Genomic DNA, 23,322 nt, shown 5'->3' on the forward strand with positions numbered 1-23,322 from the left:
ATTGTAAGTGGGGCTGTCTGTGCCTCATATACAACACCCTCTTTTTCTAATATAATTTCCAAGCTTAGAAGATGACCTACCACTCTCCTAAAGAAGTTAGGAGATGTTGATAACAAACACATGTACAAGATAGAACTGCCATACATTTAAAGCATCCTTTCTTATATCCCTAACTTTACTTACATCCCAATAACCCTAACAAAGGTTACTGACTAAAATGGGACATAGTTTGGCTCCAGTATCACAGCCTAATCTAAATTCGTTGCCAACATCAAGCATTAATTGAAATCATAATGCTCAAACTGTGTTGCAAAGGGAACTTGGCCGTTGAAGCAAAGCAGAGCAGCAAATCAGATGTATAACATATGTTAACCCTTAAACACGAGGTACTCATTGTGCCATAAACCTACATAATTAACCGTTAATATAATTTGTAAAAGCAAGAATAATGTTCATGCAATGTCATAAACAAAATTGGACTCTGGGCTGCGCTGATTACAAGCATTACTATCAAACAACTTAATCACACTCATTATGGGATGTGCACAATTGTTGTGTTAAATGTCTTTTAAGGGCCCTCCTATGCTGTTAATTTGGTTGCCTGCTTAGGCCATATATATTGCTTTTCATTTGCAATAGCTGATGTGTGTATGTTATTTTTTTGTGTAACAATGTGCATAACACCAAATATACATATTATGTGCGTTGATGGTACGCTTCTAATTCATAAATTCATTTAAACTGATGGTGCTTAGGAGAAAGCAGAATAGCTTTAGGTTTTCCCATGAGAATGCATGGGAATTTCCACGTTATTTTTCTCACGTTACATCAGGATAACAAGGTTTATATTTCTCAACATAAACTCCTTGAACAAAATATAAGAGGTCACAGTCATTTCCGTGAACGAAATAGGGACTTGGACATTCTAGCCAGCAGAGCAGCACAGCTCCGAGGCAAGGCACAAGGTCATCTGAAGAAGTTTGTCTCATGAACTATTTTCCAATTTAGCCTTGTTTTGCAGGCATGCCTGCAAAATGGACAAACATAAATGAAGTGAAGGTTGAATCTATTGAAATACTGACCCTCATTAAGGCTATACTTTTGATGCTTTATGATTGGGCATGTAGGGATTTTTAGCCATATTCTACATGTTGCTGATTTTCATAGTATTAACTTGCTTGCGCATTCACTATGATATTACTTATCTCTATAATTATTGTCTTTTATTTTTTTTGAGCTAAAACTGGCTTACAATAAATCCTTTAAAACTAACAGTGATGATTGCTTGTGTTTGCACACTTGTGGTGAAAAGCGACCATAACGCTCAACAACGACATGTCTTGCAGTCTCTGGTATTGTTAAGTGCCCAATACGCATTATCTCCAGACAAGTTTAGGGTGATGCATAGGTCAAATCTTGTTTGTTCCATCAGCTCAGACTTGATAAGTTGGTCAATGCCTGCCCGTGCCAAAGGGCCCCAAAGAATCCAGGAGAGGTAGGAGACAGGATCTTCCTAATGCCTCTAAAATTTGTCAGATGAACGCCTGTTTGAAAAAGCTGTATTCTGTCCTTTTGTGGCACTCAGGTTGTATACGCTTGTCTGCAGTAGATGGACTAAGAGAGTAGCTTATTTTTTCACCAATTAATCAGCGCCCTATTTATGAAACATACGGTCTTACTAAAATGAAGGTGGGGTAGTATTTCAAAGTCTACGGGGCAGATATAAAATACATTTTTACTCGTATCAAGAAGGGTCTGACAAGTCTGTTCCATAGATGTACACCACCCAGGCATCTCTAGCTAAGGCAGACAACGAAAATTGAGTTGCCTGTTTGGGCCAGGCAAAGCCTAGTGCCAGAGTTACTGTCTCCAGGAAACCATTCTTTTTGCCTGCTTCACGGACCCCATCACACAGTACAAGCTAGACTCACTTATTCTGGAAATCTAGCTTTAACCCACATCTCCATACAGCTTAGATTTCCTCACCCCACAAGGCTACAGCATCCAACACACCAATCAAACAAGTAAAGATAGGCCATCATCCACAAGTCCACCAGGCCATGCACCCTCAGTGGCCTTTTCTGACAAGGCAGTACAACAGTTCATCTCTTACCTTGCCAATGCGACCAACTTCTCTGATAGGAGCGTCAAGAGGCCTGAAACGTCCCATCTCCTGAGAGGCTTCCTAGGGATTCATCTTTTACCCTTTCATCTTCATTCGCTATATATAGCTCTGCACACCTAAAGCAGCATCAAGATCCACCAATTCACTGACAACAAACAACTGTTCTTGAGAGTCTCCTCAAATGCGACATTCAGCGACTGTAAACTTGCCTCTGTCTAATCCAAAACACATTGTTATACAACTGTCTGCAATTCGATCCAAGACAAAATTCCTCTTTATTAACAACAGTAGTAATTAACGCCAAATTCAAGCATGGCTATCTGCTTTGACATCAATTCCAAATCCTACCATTTGTTATTTGATCTAACGTGATGGCTTCACCTCCCCCAGCTGGTAACCAACACAAAACCACTTACATTCACCCTAGACACACGGCGTCTTCATATGACACATTTTCAAGCAAACCAAGACTGCATGGTGCAGGACTTCCCCCACAAAAAGAGAGAAACTCTTCTGAACAACAATAGTCCACACTTGGGTGGAAGCAATGCTCTGCTGAATGCCAATGGTGGTCCCCAACACCACACTGGCCTTCCACTACTACATGCTGCATATCCCATCTACACTACCACTCTCGCCCTGCCAAATCATCTTCAATCTCAGCTGCATCAGCTGCATCATGTACAAGTTCACAAAAAAATAGAACTGCTACAGACTGGGCCTGGAGAATTACCAACATCCATATGATGGAAACAAAAAAATGTAAAAAAACCACACAAAAACTGATGATAGATTCTCTCCATCGACGTACCCCTGGATCTGGAATAATACCTCCATATGTTAGCATAACTGCCTCTGTTCTCCTACAATTCAGAACGAAACTGAAACCACACATCTACAGAAAACACTGTCTTCACCAAACTAGAAACCTAATACCTATGTCTCAGGCATATGAATCACAAATCATGCATCAGCCCAATATTTTGCTCTTAGGCTCTTTCCAGTCATGTACGTGCTGTACATATACAATTACAATCATACACACATTATAAGTTGCCAAGTTAACCCAATAGCTTCAGTTACTGGTGCTAAAATCTATGAATGACAGCTAAGCTGGCACAGTTTGTATTATCCAACAGAGGATGACAAACAGTAGAAGACTGAGCTGGGTAATACTAAGAGAATTAATTAAAATAAGAGACGCAAAATATATATAGGTTAATAATTAATATATTACCAAATTACAATTCGTAATCTCCCTGTTTAAATTTGATGAATAAGTAAAAAAGAAAGTTGTTTATTAGAAGTGCGACAATTCTATTCAGAGTTAAAAATGTAATCAGAGTTCTCTCAAATGCTTACTTGCTCCGCTTTGGCATGATTGAGGAACGTAAACATAGCCAGCAGTGTCCATTCCATAGGTGGCAGCAGGAGCCAACTTAAAGTACTCGGTTTGGTCAAACAAAATCAGCTGCAAGAACAAACAACCAGGAGGAAGCAAGTTACCAATGGGACATGTTAAGATTCCAGAGCACAAGATAGATTTAGTAGCAGAATTATTAAGAAACCCCCCTGTGCTGCCGCCCACCAGCAGCCTCCCATCCAACTGCCCATATCATAGCACTCTATAGAATCACTTCTTAAAGAGACAGCACATGGGAGTTCTACATTACATGAATACATGTTGAATATTAAATGTAACATATCCTCCCGTCTTAACATATATATATATATATATATATATATATATATATATATCTTTCAACCTTTTGCACTTTACGCGGTCCAGGCGCTGCTTCCAGCCGTGCGTGACCCCGCAGTCGAGTCATGGTGAGCAAGGTCTCAATAGGAGATCGAAACGCGTTGGTGGTTTGGATGTTTGGAAATCCTTTAGAATAAATCAATTTGAACTTTTTGAACATATTGGTGGGGTGCGACCCAGTTCTTTCTGTAAAGGAAAGGGAGTTTGGAATATATATATATATATATATATATATATATATATATATATATATATATATATATATATATACAATTACAAAAAAAACTCTCCCACTCCAGAAATATATATATATAATAGCTGGTCATAGTTAGGACCAAAGTTTCCATAGGAAAAGCGTTTTATTTGTTATGCCAATAACATTGTAGCCACTTGATAAATCTTCAAGAGATTTTCTAAAAACGTCCCTTTTTTGGTTCAGCTGCTATGATGAAAGTTTCTGGGGGATCCATCAAGTGAGGAATGTAAAAAAAGGGGGGTCCCAAAATGCATTTTCCCCATGTTATATCTATGGGCATTATTCATACTTTTTTTTTCAAACGTATTTTTATTGACGTCATATCAAAGATTGCAATAACATTTAGTAAGTGTGTTGAGACATACAAAACAGATCAATGCAACAAAGTCTATTGAGGGCTGTCGTATAATATAAAGTAGACACTCCAAGCTATTCCTTTCAATGTTACCTATAAGCAGAGTACAGTTTTCAGTAATTTGAAAGCTCTGAGTGATTCGAATAAGTGATTAACGCCCTCCACCTTCTTTTGGTTTTAACAAGGCACTGTTCAACGGGAAGGGTGCCATAAGGGAGAAGTAAGAACCCCAGAGCAACTCAAAATGAAACCCCTAAACAAAAATTTAGGAAAAACGAAAACCCACCCCAAACCATCCCACTAAATGATGGTGGTGGCAAACTTTCAACAATGTGGCACAGGAATTGACCAGTTATGGTGGACGTTAGAATTGGAAGAGGTGCATACCCCTGATGGAAGGAGGGCAAACAGCCTGCGGCAGTCCTCGCATGAGGAAGGCGACTAATGGGCCCCAACTTGTATTCAAAGTTTTTGTAGTCATCTCGGAAGATGTCAGGCATCCTCTCGAGACTTAATAGCCTCCAGAGCCGAGAATGCCAAAGTGAGACAGCGGGTGCCTCCTTCTTCTTCCAAGCAGCCGCTATCGCATTTTTTGCCGCACCAATGCAGGTCCACATAATGGCCTTGGTTTGGTGTTCTAGAGACTGGTCGCGGAGGCCCAGCAGGGTTTCTGCTATAGTAGTCGGGATGGGGTAACCCAGTATGTCTTTAATGTGAGCAAGGATCTCCTCCCAGAATGGTCGGATAGTAGAGCAGTCCAACCAAATGTGCTGAAAGTTCCCCACCAGTCCACAACCCCTTCAGCATAAGTCCGATGTGGTTGGGAAGATGCGTTTAAGCTTAGAGGGGTACAGATACCAGTCCATCATCGTTTTAAGGTGCGCTTCACGCAGTTCCACGGAATGGTTACATTTTGTAATGTCTGACCACAGTCCTCCCCATTCCCTATCAGAGATTGTGCGTTTGAGGGTATCCTCCCAAATGTGTATGTATCGAGGTTGTGGGGAGTGCATGGAGCTCAGTAGATATTTGTAGAGGAAGGAGATCACCCCTTTCATGGAACTGGCATTCTGGACATATGTTTCAAATTTTGTGAGGGGCCGCGTGGCTGCTTCATGTATTTGTGGGGAGATGGCCCAATGTTTTAAATGCAGGTAGCGAAAGTGTTCTAACGGCTCCAAACCATAATCCTTACTGCAATTCTCAAAGGTGAGTATATCAGTGTTGTGAAAGAGATGTGTTAGAGCCCGGCAACTGCCTTCTCTCCAGGCGTCAAAGGGGCCTTCATGGAGAGCCGGCCGGAAGTCGGGGTTAAAGTGGAGAGGGGTGTAAGGTGACGGGAAGGAGGTCAACTGGTTATTAGAGATGGTGTCCCAGACTTTCAAAGTGGTGCGAGTGGGAGTACTAATGTAGACGTTCTCCAGACTGTGTTGCTTGGGTCGCCATATAAGATCCCAGATAGTCCGTCCTGTGAGAGAGGTGTCCATGTGTAGGTAGTGTTTCTCCGCTTCGCATTTGGACCATTCAGTTATCACTCGCAGTTGTGCCGCTTTATAATAAAGGCCAAAGTTGGGTAGGTCTTAACCCCCTCAGATCTTAAGCGTCGTAGGATTGAGTAGGAAAAGCGTGCCCGGCTTTCCTGCCAGATACATTTTAGTATTAAAGATTTGACTGTCGGAAGGAAATCCCTTTCGAGTTCTATGGGTAGGGCCTGGAACAGGTAAAAGAGTTTAGGAAGTACGGTCATTTTGACCGCGTGGACGCGGCCGAGCCATGAAATAAAAAGAGGTTTCCATCTGGCAAGTTCGGCTCGGAGTTTGCAGAGGGCGGACGGGAAATTAGCTTCAAAAAGCCCATCCACGCACGGTGTTAGTTGTATTCCCAGATATTGGAGGGAATGGGATGTCCATTGACGCGAGGTGTGTTGTTGTAGTTCACCTACCTCATTCTCTGGGATGGATAGATTGAGTATATATGATTTGTCCAGGTTAATTTTGAAATCCGCTACTGCCTCAAATCGTGCCAGTTTTGTCTGGAGTTTGGGGAGAGAGCAGGTTGGCTCAGTGAGGAACAGGAGCACATCGTCTGCAAATAGCGAGATTTTATGGCTTTCTCCACTAAAGGGGATCCCCTTGATATCTGGTGCGTTCCGTATAGCCATGGCCAATGGCTCAATGCTGAGGGCAAACAGTAAGGGTGATAGCGGGCATCTCTGGCGTGTTCCTCTGGTGTGGGGGAAGGGGGATGAGACTATCCCATTCACCTGTACTCAAGAGCGTGGCTGTGCATAGTTAGCCCTAAGCATGGTTAAAAAGACATCCGTGAAGCCGAAGTGGGTGAGCGTTTTAAAAAGGAAGGGCCAATCCACTCTGTCAAAGGCCTTCTCGGCATCCAGGCCCACCACGAGTACCACTGTTTTTTTTCATTTGGTGGCCTTCTCTATCAGATGTTCTATGTGTCTGGTATTATCATGGGTCTGGCGGCCTTTAATGAATCTGGATTGATCAGGGTGGATTAAATTTGGCATAAGGTTGTTTAATCGAGTCGCCAGGATAGCAGAGTAGATTTTCGCATCTAGGTTTAACAGAGCTATGGGGTGGTATGAGGAGCACAGTTGTGGATTGTTCCCTGGCTTGGGGATTACCGAGATGAGTCCTTCGGTCATCGACGGAGGGGCTATGCCTTCCATGGCCATTTTGTTAAAAAGGCGTGTGAGATGGGGCAAAATATCTGGGGCGAACGTTTTATAAAAATGTGCCGTTAGGCCCAGGAGCTTTGTGTATTTTGAGGGACTTTATGACGGTTACTTCTTCAGAGGTAATGGGCGCTGTTAGGTTATCATTCTGTTCTTGGGATACTCGGGGAAGTTGTAATGTGTGAAGGTAACCATCTTGCAGGTCTGGATCTATCGGTTCGCCCTGTTATGAAGCTTTATAGAAGATCTGAAAGTATCAGCTTTTTCGGCATCTTTGTGGGTCAACACGCCCTCCTTGTTTAGTATTCCCCCTATATATTCTCATTTGCGCTTCTCTTTTAAGTGTCTGGCCAGATGTTGACCTATCTTGTTACCTTGGGAGTAAGACATCTGATGACATTTTAAAAGAGTTAGTTCTGCTCTGTTGTTGTAAATGGCTTTTAATTTCCCCAGTATGGCCGTGAGAGCGCGTAGAGATACCCTGGTGGGTTTTGCTTTATGCTGGGTTTCGGCTAATTCTAATTCAGATTCTAGATCTACCAGTTCCTTGGCCCTATGCTTGTTCAGGGAGGAGTTAAGGGTGATGCATTTCCCCAGGAACACTAATTTGAAGGCATCCCAGTTATTAAAAACAGTGGTGTCCTCGGGTATATTTAAATTAAAGAAATCGGTGATGGATTCTCGTAGTGCAGTACAAAACACTCTGTCTCGAGTAAGGGAGGTTGGGAAGTACCATTTGGGGTATATTTAAATTAAAGAAATCGGTGATGGATTCTCGTAGTGCAGTACAAAACACTCTGTCTCGAGTAAGGGAGGTTGGGAAGTACCATTTGGGTGTAGTGGGTGTGATGTGGGTCCAGGACAGACAAATCAAGATTAAACAGTGCTCCGATATGGAGAAAGCAAAAATCTGAGCCTCCCTTAGGGCCCCCAGCAAGTTTTGGCTGATGAAGATGTAATCTAGTCTCGAATAGGTGTGGTGTACATGGTAATTAAAAGTGTAGTCTTGTGTCAGTGGGTAGAGGGTGCCCCACGCATCTAAAAAGCCCATGTCTTGGAATTGTTGTTTAGTGTCCACCGTGAAGGAACTGGAGTCCGCTCTGTGTGAGTGAGTACTATCTAAATACATTTGCCACGTCAAGTAGAAGTTGCCTAGTAATATCGTTTACCCTTCGGCAAAGTCTCGAATTTTCCCTATGAGGAAAAGTGTTTTTCTGATCGGCATCATTTGTACCGGGACTCCATTGTTTTATTCATTGCCATCTCGTGTCAAACACTTCCACACGACCCACCTGGTCGTTTCTGCTGATGCCTGAGAAAAATCTAAACTGGCATGACAAAGACCATCTTGCAGCCTGCATTTCTGCCCAGGACCTGTCGCACACCCAACCCCCTGTTCTTTGCGGTTCAACAGAAAGCCATGAGACACCCACGCCCTGTGTAAACAAACTTGTTTTCCATCTCCTGCTCCCAGCCTGGTAAACATTAGGTTATCTGGACAATGGTCTGACTGTTGGGCCCTGATCAGGCTGATTAAACAATGACTTGAAAGAACGGCTTTGATCAAGCCGAGTGAACAATGATCTGTGTACCAAGCCTTGACCAGGTCACCAACTACAAACATCGTCTGGATCTGGTTATCGACTGCAAACATTGCCCTGATTGAACAATGGACTAACAACCAAAAGACTGGGATGAAAAATGTATAAAAGGCTTGTAAGCTACAGAGTGAAGTAGCAGCCTCCTCTGTCTTGTCTCTGACTAGCTTGGGACTCTGTTCCATAGCTTGGGCTATTGAAATAAATCTGGGTTCCTCCTGCAGACGAAGGCTTCTGTGTCTCCTTTTACTAAGTATGGAAGGTATGGAAGACTTGGGCGGTCCCCTCGCCGCCGAGACCCAGTAAGTGGGTTATCAAGGTTCTTCAAATGGCGCCCGAATAAGGACTCCACGAGCACGAAGGTCAGGCCCGGTGGACGTGAGGAGGTGCAAGTCGAGACTCCGACGGAGGCGCCCTACCCGAGGGATTCTTGTATTCCGGTAGACCGAACGACTTGCCCGCTGTCCCTCCCCACCCGGTCTGGGCCACATGACCGCGTCCTCGCTGGAGTCCCCTAGCATATAATTTCTGGAACTGCCCTACGTCTGCAGAAGAGAACTACCCCTGTAAGGTAAGGGTTTACTGATCATCCACCAAGTCTGTATGATTCTGTTATTGACTTTCACAAAAGCCAAGTTGTTATTGATTTTTGCCAAAGCCAAGCAAGCGAGGTAAAGTTTTAAAAACCTGCTGGTGCCTGTTCTGTAGGATTCTGCTGTTATTGACTTTTGCAAAAGCCAAGCAAGCGAGGTGAGTTTTAGAAACCCGCTGGTGTCTGTTATCTGTTTTTAAGCATGCCAGTCAGTAGTAAGTTCAAGAGATTATGCAGTTGTATGTGTACATAGGACTCCCAGCTGGAGGCGGCCTGTCCGCTTCCTCCAGAAGGGACCCCATGCCATACGATGTATGTTAAACATGGCCCTTCTGCCATAATGTTTTCCTCATTTTGGGTAAAATATACAAAAAAAAGTAACGCTGAATTACAGTGGCCACTTTATGGCTCCTTTAATTCCCAAGTTCTCGCCTACTTAGAGGAATAATTAATTAAAAGAAAAACTTGCCCGTCTATGTTTGAATCTGTCCGATTTTGGAGGAAAGAGATAGAGCAGAGAGCTAGAAAACAGAAGGCTCAAGAAAGAAAACAGGAACGTATGTCAATGGCCGACCACGCCAGAGAAAATGTACAAAATCAAATGACAAAATCAGTAGAAATAGCCGATAGGGAGCATGGGGCCCGGGTACAAAAATGTTATCCAGCCCGTGAGGAGAAAGGAAAGGGCCATATGGAAGGGGGAGAAGAAAGTGATTCCTTGCTTGATACCATGCTAGAAAGCCCTCCTGCATATGTCCCAATGTAACCTGCCCTGGCGCCTCACACCCCGCATGTCCCCCCACCACCGCTCACTCCTGCCCCCACTGCCCCTCCTACTGTTCTCCCTGTCACATCGCCCCTCCCGACTTTTCCTATGACACCGACCACACCGGTTAACCCTGTCCTCGCTGAGGGAATGACAACAAGTCTCCATCCGCCCAACCCCTGCGGCTTTACCCCTACCCGCCCTTTTCCTACTTCCCCGTGGTGTACAGTTAAGCAAGATTTATATAAATTGTTGAATTCCCCCTGACTGGCCTCCTTGCGCTCTGCAGTCAGCTTTTCGTCCCTTCGAGAAAATTACCTACAGAGGCAACAGTGTGAATGTTGGATAAATAACGGGAATATTTATACCTTTACAGAAATATGGTCCAGGATTGATGGACCTTAGGTCGCAAATAAAAAGAGGCGATGTTCAGGGAGAGGGCATGTTTGGCGCTATATCTGTTTTAATGGCTTACCGTGATATGACAGCTTTTTCCAACACCCCTCTAGAAACAGCTATGCCAATGAGAGAGGCGGCCCCTGTCTTTGTTAACGCACTTACCGATGCCCAAAATAATGGTCGAGGGGCTGTTGAAGCACACTGGTGCAGGCTTTGGGTTCATGTTCCTTGGAAAAGATCAGAAGTAATGCAGTTAAAAGGACAATTACCAGATCCCCGGAGAATCCGGCTGCCTTTTACAGGGAATTAGGTCAGATTATATCTGCAGGTATTCTTGTTCTTGAGGATATAGATTTACTTTTTGGTACCATTGTCCACACTGAAATTTGGGACAAAATTCGACATACTGACCATGAAGTAGCGTTGGGAGGGAAATGGGCTGACCTAGAGGCCATGGAAGAAGCAAGGGTAGGAGGGACTAAACCAGAAGCTGCCATCCTGACTTTGCCCGGCAAAATAATGACGTTTATGAAAACACTTTTGCCGGAAACTGTCATTAACTGGGATAAAATAAACGCCTGTAGGCAGTGAAAAGATGAGAATGTGGCTGACTTCTTTACCCGTTTTGAAACAGAATACAAGGGACACAGTAGTTTGGTTCCCGGACCCCAGGTTCTTACCCAGTATTTGTCGATAAGTTTGTCAGCAACTTGCTTCCTGAAATCTCTGCCAGGCTTAAGAAAGTTGAAAGTACGTGGTCTGCCCAAACTATGACTGGTATCTTGGCTATGGCACAATATCCAGAGAATAGGGAGAATGAAGATAGAGACAGGGAAAGTAGGAAGGTTAGGAAATCTTAAGACTAAGGCACTTCTGCAGCAGGCTTACCCTCCCCGAGTTCCCGATGCCCACGGGAATTTTAGACCCCAACCCTAACCCCCTCCTGTCTGGCTCGCCAGTCTACCCCCTCCAGCCCTCAACGTACGGGAGCCCTCCAAACAGATCAGTGTGCTTATTGTAAGGGGTACGGCCATTAGATAGATGAGTATCCCGTGTTAGCTGAAAACATAAGAACAGGGAAGACTCGCGCTCCTAGGGAAGCGAGGCTGACTAGGGACCGCCCCATTCACAGGATAAAGAACGTAGGCCTAGGGAAGACGCTCCCATCTGGCCAGGCCCGGCCAATAGGTTTGATGGGTACGAAGCAACACGCACTTATTACAATGATGATTATGACAAAGTTGATGAGACAGGAACCTACCAACCATTGGACAGCCAGGAAAGGGGTATTACCAGAGTGCAAATTCCAGTGAATCAAAGGGGCCCGTATGTTCAAATGTCAGTTGTGGGGAACGATAATAATTTACTTTTGGATACTGGGGCCACCAGGTCTTCTATTGCACGTCTGTCAGTCCCGGAGCCACCCCTTTCTGGCAATATGAATGTCTCCGTGGGTTTGGCAGGGACACCCGTGACCAGTCCTGTGTCTGAACCCCTCCCTCTCGATATTGGCTCTGCACATTTTGACGCTCCCTCAGCCCTTACTACAGGTTGCAGTGAAAACTTATTAGGCATGGATTTACTGAAAGCTCTGTATGCGACCATATCATGTAGTCCCCAAGTTGTATCCCTAACAATTTCTCCCACTGTAGCTTCCTACATGTATCTTTCCGGTCCCCTCCCACCAGAGTTGCAGTCTTTACCTTCCTCCCTCTGGGCATCATCAGACACTGATGTAGGGTGTCTCAACATACCCCCTCATGTGGTATGCATCCCGCCAAGAGCTCTTCTCCCCCGCCTCCGGCAGTATCGACTACCCGCGGAAGGAGAAATTGCCCTCTTGACAATAATATCTGAATTGATGGACAAGGGCGTAGTGGAGGAAACACGTGGCAATATCTGTAACAGTCCCATTAATCCTGTTCTTAAAAAGACCAATGGAAATGCTCTCTCCCATAAAATATACCGATTTGTGATCGACCTGAGAGCCCTTAACAAAATAACAATCTCCCAATATCCTGTGGCCCTGACATTACAGCCCTCTTAACGATGGTCCCTTCTGATGCCACGCACTTCTCTGTCATAGACCCGAAGAATGCTTTTTTTCAGCATTCCTATACATCCTGACAGCAGACATTTTTGGGGTTTCTCCCTTGGTGGGCGGAGCTTTAGATTCTGCCACGCCCCTTAAGGTTTCACCGAGAGCTCCAGTATCTATAGTCATGCCCTAAAAAATCAACTAGATTCCTTGGAACTCCCTGATAATTCCACACTATTACAATATGTAGATGACCTCCAAATTCTGCTCCAACATGTAAAGAAGCTACTCTCTGTCTGTTATACCACCTTGCCCTCCATAACCACAAAGTCTCTTTGAAAAAGCTTCAGTTTTGTCAAGAGAAGGTGACCTACTTAGATCATCTCTCGAAGGAGGGAAGGCAGCTCACCGCTGATCGTGTAGCCATTATAAATGCTATGACGGCTCCACGAACACATACATGAGACCAGTGGCGGCTCATCCATGGGGGCGTTTGGGCGGCGCCCCACTGCTTTCTCGCTGTGCGAGAAAGCAGAAACAAATGGTAGTTATTACCGTAATAACTACCATTTGTTTCTGCCTTCTCGCACGGCGAGAAAGCAGAAGTTCCGAGAGTGGGCGGTGTTACTCGAGGGCAGGGGGAGCGGCTTGCCCACTGTTGTTAATACTGTCTGTTTGGGCAGCCTGAGAGACTACCCAAACAGACAGTATTACCAACAGTGGGCAAGCCACTCCCCCCTGCCCTCGAGAAACACCTCCACTCTCCCTGTTCTCTGTATGCTGAGAAATGACGTGGTTGGGGCAGCCGGCCCAACCAATCACAGCGCTGGCTGCGGTGGAGGGGAGGGAGGCTGCCTGCAGCCTTCCTGTTGACGAGAGCCCAAACGTCAGACGAATTCGGAATCCAGGACGGCAGGAGTCGGGAGTCTGCAGTCTCGGGACTTAAGAAAAGCGGGAAGAAGCCAAGGTAAGTTTTTTTTTTTTTTTTAATCTTTTTTTGTTGAAACTTTTTATTGAAAATAAAAACAAGAAAACAGAAAAACAAAACATGGCAAGGCATTACAATAGAAGTGTGTCACCATTCGGCTCGCGGGGGGGGGTACAAACGTAAATCAGATATCGTTGCTACCAGTAAATCGGGGGGAGGGGGGGGAAAGGAGACCAGAAGTATACAAAACATCTATAATCCTGCGGAGGAAACATCAGGTTGGGAGGAAGACAAGTCAATATCACATTCCGATATGGGGGGAGCACATATATCACCACGGTATGTGTTCCACTGAGTCCAGATTTTCCCCCATTTGCCAGGTGTGCCACGGGAAACATAAACCGTTTTTTCTCGAAACATGCACCAATCCATGTTTTGTTTCCACACTAGGACTGTCGGAGGCCTCTGGGCGCCCCATAGCTGGGCAATGTCACGCTTGGCGATCATGTTACCCAAGGTCGCCCATCGAAGCTGCGCCAGATTGTAACCATTCGGCTCCCAGACGTTCAGCAAGCACCGCCGCGCTTCAGGCATCAGCCGTACACCCGTAACCTCACTCATTACCGCATGCACGCGATTCCAATAGCTCAGCACAGCCGGACATTCCCAAATCATATGGAGAAACGTGGCCACCCTGCCGCATCCACGCCTGCACAATCCATCCGTCGAGAATCCCATTCGCACCAGACGCGGGCCAGTCACATACACCCTATGCAGAATTTTGAGTTGGACAAACCGAAGGCGTGCCGGGATAGTCACCTCTTTCGGGGAAGAGATCGTGGCCTGCCAGTCTTCATCATCGAGCTCCAGACCATCACTGGTCCACAACCCTCGGAGGCCTTCCAACAAGTCAATCCTAGTATTAATCAGTTTTTTATAAATGAGCGAGATAGTGCTATCAGGGACATGCCCGTCTAGTATCCTATCTTCAAGCGGGGATGCTTCCGGCACGTCCGAGCCTCGGGGAAAAACAGACAAGAGTGCGTGCCGGACTTGCGCATACCGAAAGGATTCCCTATCATTCAATCCATATTCAACTTTCAATTCCTCAAAAGTTTTGATCCTACCCTTGATCCACATATCATCGACCCTGCTGATCCCTATCATGTCCCACCGATCGAATCCCTTCGATTGCCAAAGGGAGCCAAGTTTATCCGAGGCATAGAGTGGAGTAGCCCGGGTCGGTCTGTCAGCCCATCCCGTGGCCGCCGTAGCCCGATACCACACCTGCACCGCTGTTTTAGTGGGACCCGTAAGAGATCTACCGGCTGACGTCGCATATAAAGCCCTGTTGTAATCGCCGCCGGGCAGCAACCATTTATCCATCGCAAAGGCCGGGTTTAGTGAATGAGCATAGGTGCCGTGGTTGATGGCCCCTAACTGAGAGGCCCAATAATAGCGACGGATGTCCGGGAGTGCGATGCCGCCATCATACCAAGGGAGCGTGAGCTTCGAAAGGGCAATACGAGAACGGCCCCCCATATCAACTGTCGCTGTAGACATTCAATCTCCCGGAAATACCCAGCTGGTACTACGTCAAGCGTGTTTTGAAGCGCATAGAGAAATCGGGGGAGCGACATCATCTTAAACAACGCCGCTCGACCCAGGGGAGAGAGAGGGAGTCTGTTCCACGTTTCTATATCCGCCCGAAGACGTCGGAGAGGGGGCAACAAATTGCGCTCGGAACGAAGCGTAGGGTCTAGGGTAACAAAGATTCCCAGATATTTGAATCCCTCAAGCACCACCGAGATAGGACATCCACGTGGCAAGAGGGGAGCATCGCCGAAAAGAACATAAACGCAAGATTTTGACCAATTAATGACTAGACCGGAATTTTTACTGAAAGAAGTCAAAACGTCGAAAAGGACGATCAACGACTTCCGGGGCGACGTAAGGTATAAGAGTATATCATCCGCGTACAGAGATATACGGTCTTCAAATTCCGGAGACCATCTAATACCCTTCAAGGATGGTTCCCATCTCAACCAAGCCGCCAATGGTTCTAAGGCAAGAGCAAACAGAAGTGGGGACAGAGGACAGCCCTGGCGCGTACCCCTACCAAGCGCAAAGGAGGCTGAAACACGCCCATTCACCACTACCCGGGCTAAAGGGCCAGCATAAAGCAGCTGCACCCAACGGATAAAGGCGGGCCCAAAACCGAATTTAGAAAGGACCGCCCAAAGATAAGGCCACTCAAGCGTATCAAACGCCATAGTGGCGTCTAGGGACGCCAAGATGGCCGACTCCCGCAGAGTCCCGGTTCGCGCTAGGACTCCATGAAGGCGCCGAAGATTAAGTGCCGTATTGCGATGTGGTATAAAGCCGGATTGGTCCGGGTGAACAAGATCTCCTATAACAGATATCAAACGAGTAGCAAGAACTTTGGCCAGGATCTTAGGTTCAACATTGATCAGGGAAATAGGTCTGAAAGATTCGCAGCGGTCACGCGGCTTTCCCTCCTTATGGATAACCACTATGGAGGCCAGCCTTTGATCAGGAGGAAGAGACCCTTTCTCTAGGGATTCCAAAAACATCGATCGCAAATACGGCGCCAGTACGTCGGGACGGAGCTTGTAAAGCTCGATGGGGAGTCCATTAGGGCCCGAGGCCTTCCCGGAGCGAATCGATCGGATAGCGGTCGCAATTTCATCAGCCGTGAGCAGAGCTTCCAGTAGGTCCCGCTCCGGGTCAGACAAGCATGGCAGCGAGATATCGCGGAGAAGCAAGTGGGAGTCCTGCTCTGGTCGATCGGACACAGGGGAGTATACTACCCGAAAATAATCGGCAAACCGCGCAACGATCCCAGCAGGGTCAGTGATACTTTCACCATTCACATCAACTATGACAGGGATAACCCGACTCGCGCATTCTCTCCTATCCAGCCAAGCAAGCAACTTCCCAGCCTTATCTCCCACATCATACAGACGCCCCTGCTGTTCACGACCCATCTCTTTCGCAGCGTCAGTCACAAGTGCTCTATATTCGTGCTGTTTTAGGTCTAACAAGTGCAGCTTCTCAGGGGAGGCTCCAGAGTCCAACTCTCCCTCAAGGATGGTAAGTTCAGTCTCAAGACGGACAACCTCTTCCCGCTTACACCTCTTAACATTGCCAATCGAGGAGAGGGCTTGGCCCCGAATGACAGTTTTATACGCCTCCCACAAGGAGACAGAAGAGGACACTGAACCCACATTTTCAGCAAAGTAACGATCGATTGCTTTAAGTAATTCCACTCTAATCTTAGGATCACGGAGGTACCATGGGTTAATCGGGGCAATCCGACCTCCCGACCCCAGATGAGCGTTCACAACTAACCACAGCGGGGAGTGATCCGAAATACCCCTGGCAAGATGTTTCACCTCCCCTATGAGGGAAGCCTGGGAGGAGGGCATCAAAACATAATCTAATCTCGAAAGGCTGCCATGGGCCCCGGAGTGAAAAGTATACTGCCGTTGCCCAGGATGATGTAAGCGCCAGCAATCGGTTAGCCCCATTGCCTCCAGGAAGTCCCCCAGCCAGGTATGAGATTTAGCGAGGACACGGGGAGGGTGACGATCACACATACCAGACACTACTGAGTTGAAATCCCCCCCTACCACAAGTACACCCTCGGGCACTCCCAGGATCACTTTTCCCAAATCAGCATAGGTCGTAGTTTGAAGGCCTGGGGGTATGTAAACCGAGAGTAAAGTAATCACCCTCCCCTCCCAGCGCCCTACAATAGCGGCATAACGCCCCCTATCATCGAGAATAACATCATCAATAGCAAGGGGGAGGGAGGTCCGAACCAAAATGCCCACCCCTATGGAGCCGGAAGTGAAACCCGAGTGGGCCATGAGACGGTATCCACGCCTATTCATGGCGTGGCACGTATTACCCAGCAAGTGTGTTTCTTGAAGCAAAACCACATCAGGAGACAAGCGTCGTAGCAACTGTAAAACCACCCCCGTTTAATTCTGTCTCCCAATCCATTTACGTTCCAACACAGAATGCGTAGTCCCCTATCCCCCATCCCAGAATCCAGCCCAGGTTCCCCCCCACACCAGCCGCGACAATGCAACACAGGAGATCTTCAGTACCATGCCTTGAATAAAACAAAAAAACCAAACTTGAACCCCCAACCCCCCAAACCAACATTATACCCCCCACCCCGCACCCCTGCGTGAGACTCAAAAGCCACCCCAACTTGCAGTGTGCCTGTCGCCCTAACATACAACTAATCTACGAAAAGAACCCCAGAGGAGGAAGACACACCCGACCCCCTCCCACACCCCATTAAGACAACACAGTAGCGGACAATAGTAGCATAGCATCAAACCACAGCCGAAAGTCAATACGTTGGTCCAGGAGCCGATTCACTCCCTATTCCTGCTCCATCAGGCCGCCCTCCGCTCCACCGGAGCCAAGGTAAGTTTTATTATATTTTATTATTTATCGCAGGCCGCTGGAGTCACTGGACATGAACCATTTTGAATGAGTGAATCATATTTGCAGGGAGACCGATCCAGCGAACGTCTCAGGGGGTTGGAGAGCATTTGACTTCCCAAGAGAGAGAACTTGACAACGTGGTATACACGTGCGTTGGCACCAATTAATTACTGGCAAATGCATGGTTGAGCCGGGCTCTCTTTGAAAAGCGTTAAAATGCCAATTCCTTTCATAACCTCTAACTCGTTTGTCCATCTTAAAAACTCTGTAAAGCCGCTTTTACGATGAGTAAACGGATTGGGGAAAGGAGGACGGCCTGCCCCCTTCCTCCCCCACCGGAATATCCGAGGGATCAGACCTATTTTGTGCAACAGTGCTATTAGTGCTCACCCTGGTTGGTGCACGGCTGGTTGTGCCAGCTTCAGAGGGTGGTAGTACTCATCGTGCAGACTTGTGTGTTGGGGTCCCTTTACAGTCGCTCCTATCCTATTACTTCTAGTCGGTGCAGTAACACGTCTTAGCGCACATTTCGCAGCCCCCCATTCTTCCCGTTTTCATTTCGGTAGAACACATCTGAAATTTGCTGTGGTGAAAATGCAGGTGCGTGCAGATTTTTTGTCGGTAATCCTCGTGTTATGCCTCATAACATGATAACAATAGTCATTTTAGATTCGTGGGGCACTACTACCCTGCATGACTTTCATTAACATTAATCGAATATTCGGATGTATACAGTGCTGTCGAACGGCCTCTACAACATGGTAATTGAATGTACTTGCACAAATCTGCCAATGGGCATGGTAAAATGGGTGGTGCCTCCCGCACCTCTCTTGACGTGGGGGTGACTTTTACTCCTCTCTTCCGCGCGCCTGCATTCGCACTCCCTTTGCCCCCCTTAGCGCGTGTTGTTTGAGCGCCTGCTGGTAATCTTGGTAGCGCTTTCCAGTGCCTTGCTGTCGGCCCCCTAGCAGGGGTCAGACGCATCATGTAAAGTGCTCTGATACCTTCGGGTAGATAATGCGCAAATAGCGTCCCCCAAAAAAACGCTATGGTTGCTGAACATTTCATTTACGATAAACACTTAGATTTATGAGGGATCTTTTGTAATGTGGGTGCTTGGCCTTCCATGGCTAGTATGCAGGATTAGGGGTGGCTGCTATTGACTAGGCATTACCAACCAGTACAGAGGACAATAGAGTGGTCAGTTCAAACCGTGGACATAATACAAAATTGGTGACACTCATCCTGAACTTTTACGCCCCACTACTTTCAAATGTCACCAGCCGCCACTGCATGAGACAGATGGCTGTGCATGCGCTGTCCTGACCCAGATGTTTGGAGGTCACCAATGGCCATGTGCCTATTTTTCAGCCACCTTAGATCCTGTTGTAAGGGCTCTCCCAGGATGCCTACGGGCGACAGCTGCGGCCGCCCTGATGGTCCGTCACTGTGCGGGAATCATCATGAACTCCCCCCTGACTCTGATTGTCCCCCTATTCTGTAGATACCCTCCTTAATAACACCAAGACACAGTACCTCACTAGTGCACGACTTACAGGGTATGAACTGACACTTTGCCAGCCACATTAACATCAAAAGATGCACTGCACTAAACCCCGCCACATTACTCCCACTCAGGATGCCCGCTTAGACCCACATGACTGTATATTAAGGACAGAGGAGGAGACGAAGGGATGAGTTGACTTACAGGATACCCCGATAGCAGAACCAGAAGGTACACTGTATGTGGACGGATCATGTCTCAGAGGGCCAGATGGTAACACCTCAGCCGCCTACGCCCTCACGACATTGGGGCAAGTAGTAGAAACAGCTCACATTCCGCAGTGCTCTGCTTAGGCAGCAGAATTAGTGGCCCTCACTAGAGCCTGTGAGTTAAGCAAGGGAATAACAGTAAATATCTATACTGACAGTCAGTATGCCTTTGGGGTGGCCCACAACTTCGGGAGGTTGTGGAAAGAAAGGAAATTCCTTACTTCCCATGGGAGCAAGATTCAACATGGCCCCCTAATTCACCGACTGTTAGACTCCCTAACACTCCTCAGAAAGGTGGCCATTATAAAATGTAAGGCCCATAAGAAAGTGACAGATGATGTTGGGAAAGGCATTGCTCTGGCTGACCAGTCGGCCAGACAAACAGCTCTTAGGAAAAGGGAAGGAATGTATGTAGGAGGTCCCGCTAGGTGGGTGGCAGACGAGGGCATAGTTGAAGACACAGTACAGAGTGTGCTTGATATTCAGTCCCGTACTACTCCTAAGGAACTAAGGGTGTGGAAGGATCAATTAGCAAAGGAGGAAATTGATGGTTGCTGGATCCGTACGACTATGGAAAGACAATGGATGTTACCTGACAGTCATGTGCTAGCAGTAGTTACGATGGCCCATGGTCCTGCCCACATTAGTGCAAAAGGGATTTGTAAACTGTTGGAACCTACATGGTACAACTCTAAGATACCAGCATATGCTGAAAAGCTGGTTAAAACATGCATGATTTGCCTAATATATAACCCAGGAAAAGGCACCGTTACTCCTAAGGGAGGATTCTCTCCTCCTACCTTCCCTTTTGAAGTCCACCAAATGGATTACATCCAGATGGACAGGTGTAACAATTTGAAATATGTCCTAGTGGTGGTCTGTACATTCAGCCGATGGGTGGAAGCCTACCCCGTCAAAGACTGCACCGCTATCACTACCGCCAAAGTGCTACTAAAAGAGTACCTCCCAAGATTCGGTGACAACGGGACACACTTTACAGCCCAAATTATGGAATATGTCTGTTCAGCATTGGGTATAAAACAAAAATTTCATGCAGCTAACCACCCCCGGTCAGCTGGTCTAGTAGAGGTGTACAATGGCCTCCTAAAAACTAAAATGGCCAAAATAGTAGCCGAGACAGGTGTCACTTGGGTTGATGCTCTGTCCTTAGCCCTACTGTCAACAAGAACAACGGTCCACACCAGGATAGGGCTATCCCCCCACGAGATCATGTTCCGGAGGCCTGCCAATATATGGGGTGTCCCACGACCTCAGAAACTGTCTGACGTTGAATACCCTGTATTAACTGATTATCTATACAGTCTAACTAATACCATTCGTACTCTTTATCACCAGGTGCACGAGGCCATACCTGACAAAAGCAAGGGCCCAGGACGCGTTATCCAACCTGGCGATTGGGTCCTAGTGAGGAACTTTCAACGGACTAATAGCCTTGAGCCCCGCTGGACACAGCCCCGTGAGGTGTTACTGGCCACCCGCACCGCTGTGAAAGTAGAAGGTCGAAAGAATTGGGTTCATTCGTCTCACTGCCGGCGTGTGCCTTGAGGAAAATGATATTTTGCCTGACCAAATATGACCAAATATGTCCTCTACATATACCCTATGTTACATATCATGTGCATGTCACCCATGCATATTTCCTGTAGTGGCCTGAATCACTAGGCCTCTGCAAACATGTCCTGCAAGTCAAGTCATCAAGTCTCCCAAAGGTTAAGTTAGCATAAGGCCCATGTATTTGCATTTTGCATTGTGCTCTTTTAAATAAATATCGTACTGGTTGAGCCTGAAACCACTTTCTGAATTAATGTTTTCATGACTCCTGACACACTGAAGCTGCAGTTACGTCCCTCTGACCTCGCATACTTCTAGCTCAGCCGCAAGAAGCCCAGTAAGGGTTGCCAAGACAGTATATTTTGCTTAACAGTTATCTGCCTGCCCGGTGAGGAAAAGTAAACAGAACCCGTCCGAGGGAGATAGGCCTAGCCATTCTGTCTCCATTGAAGTAAATCACAGTGCTTGCACCCATAGAAAGCTCATGCAATGAACGAATAAATATGCCCTCTCTGTCTTTTAGTGACGAACAACCTTTTCTTCAGATAATACATCCCCTGACTCTAGATATCAGTTGTACTAGATGTGCTGGTCGCCTTGACATAAGAGATCTCTCTGCTAGGTTGTAAGTCAGCCTCCACCCAGTTACACGTCAATTGCACGTCATGTTCAAAGTTGCACAATTAGGGCACAGTTCGAGCTGGTCATGCAAACTCCTCCTCTGTGTACCACCCACCTATGACACCTACCTATCACACACCTATGACTCATCAAGTGTACACCCACATGTTCTTATCTCATTTTCTGTCTTGCGCCTGCTCCTATGTACAAGGAGTAAAAAGTATATATATGATGTTTTGTTATTAAATGATTAGAAGACTCTTCCTGAACCTCTGTGGTGATGGAACATATTCTCCCTTTGACTCGAGTTATTGGAATAAAGCCCATTTTAACTCAGATACCACGGACTCTGCTTCTCACTTGATGCATGCTAATTGTTAATGCCTAGAAATTCAGCCAGGGTAATATTTTATTTACCACATAATTTGGCGCCCTTACCGGGACATATCCCTTTCCCCACTCGCCGGAGTTGTGGGTCTAGTCTTTGCCCCCTTCTACAGCCGTGACGGACTTCAAAGCGCACCAGCAGGTCTTCCTGCCACTCCCTCAGGCCCACGGAGGAGGACGGACTGCGACCAGGCATCCATGTGAGGCGGTGAGGAAAGCGGGTCGTCTCAACCAGAGGCCCAGCCCGTGAGAGAGCAAGGTCCGAGGTCTCCAGAGGTCCACCTGTTCCAAGGCGCAAGCGTAGTCAAGTCAAGTTTCCGAGGCCTTCAAGTTTCAAGTTCTGCTTTCCCGGTGAGTACCACTATGGGGATTGCATCTAGTTTCAAGACGGGCCCACGGTAAAAGGTGGGCCCGGTAAAGACGTGCCCACGGTAAAAGGTGGGCCCGGTAAAGACGTGCCCATGGTAAAAGGTGGGCCCGGTAAAGACGTGTCTCAATTTTTTGGGACCGGTATGGTTGTACTGTATTTTCAGTGCACAAAAACTGTTTTTCAAGTACATGTTTTATTCCATGTATCAGGTTAGACTGTGTCTGTTTTAGTGTTATAATGTGTCTTGTATGAATGATTGTTGAATGTTTCAGTCTATTCTTGTGTATTGTGTTTCCATTGTGTTGGTTTCAACATACCACTGTATGTCAGATAGGGACCAGAAAAGGTATACTAGAATAGACAGTTAATATCCGGCCTAGAGACACACCGGGTCATGATATGTGTTAAAAAGTCAAGACCCTCTCAGAAAGATGCCATTGAGTTATGGCGCAAAGAGTGACATAGGAGAACAAAGAATGAATTCAATAAAGCAGAGAGAACTAAACAAGCCAAGAAATGCCGTTGTTAACTGGTATTTCAGACTTGTGAGTAGTATGTTGAATTTTCTTACGTATAGCTCCTTGTAAATATGCCTTGTGA

The 23,322-nt window shown here is 46.6% G+C and overlaps 1 protein-coding gene across 2 annotated transcripts in view; it reads right to left on the bottom strand.

Moving 5' to 3' along the window:
- Positions 1-23,322, bottom strand: part of LOC144769720 (poly(3-hydroxybutyrate) depolymerase-like) — a 267,294-nt gene that overhangs the window by 100,282 nt on the left and 143,690 nt on the right. For both annotated transcript variants that reach the window (XM_078653908.1, XM_078653903.1), the window contains exon 7: positions 3,488-3,596. In XM_078653908.1, coding sequence (XP_078510034.1) covers positions 3,488-3,596 — 109 coding nt within the window. The remainder of the gene's footprint in view (positions 1-3,487; positions 3,597-23,322) is intronic.

The sequence above is a fragment of the Lissotriton helveticus genome, chromosome 1_1, assembly GCF_964261635.1.
Source record: "Lissotriton helveticus chromosome 1_1, aLisHel1.1, whole genome shotgun sequence".
Taxonomy (NCBI): Eukaryota; Metazoa; Chordata; class Amphibia; order Caudata; family Salamandridae; genus Lissotriton; species Lissotriton helveticus.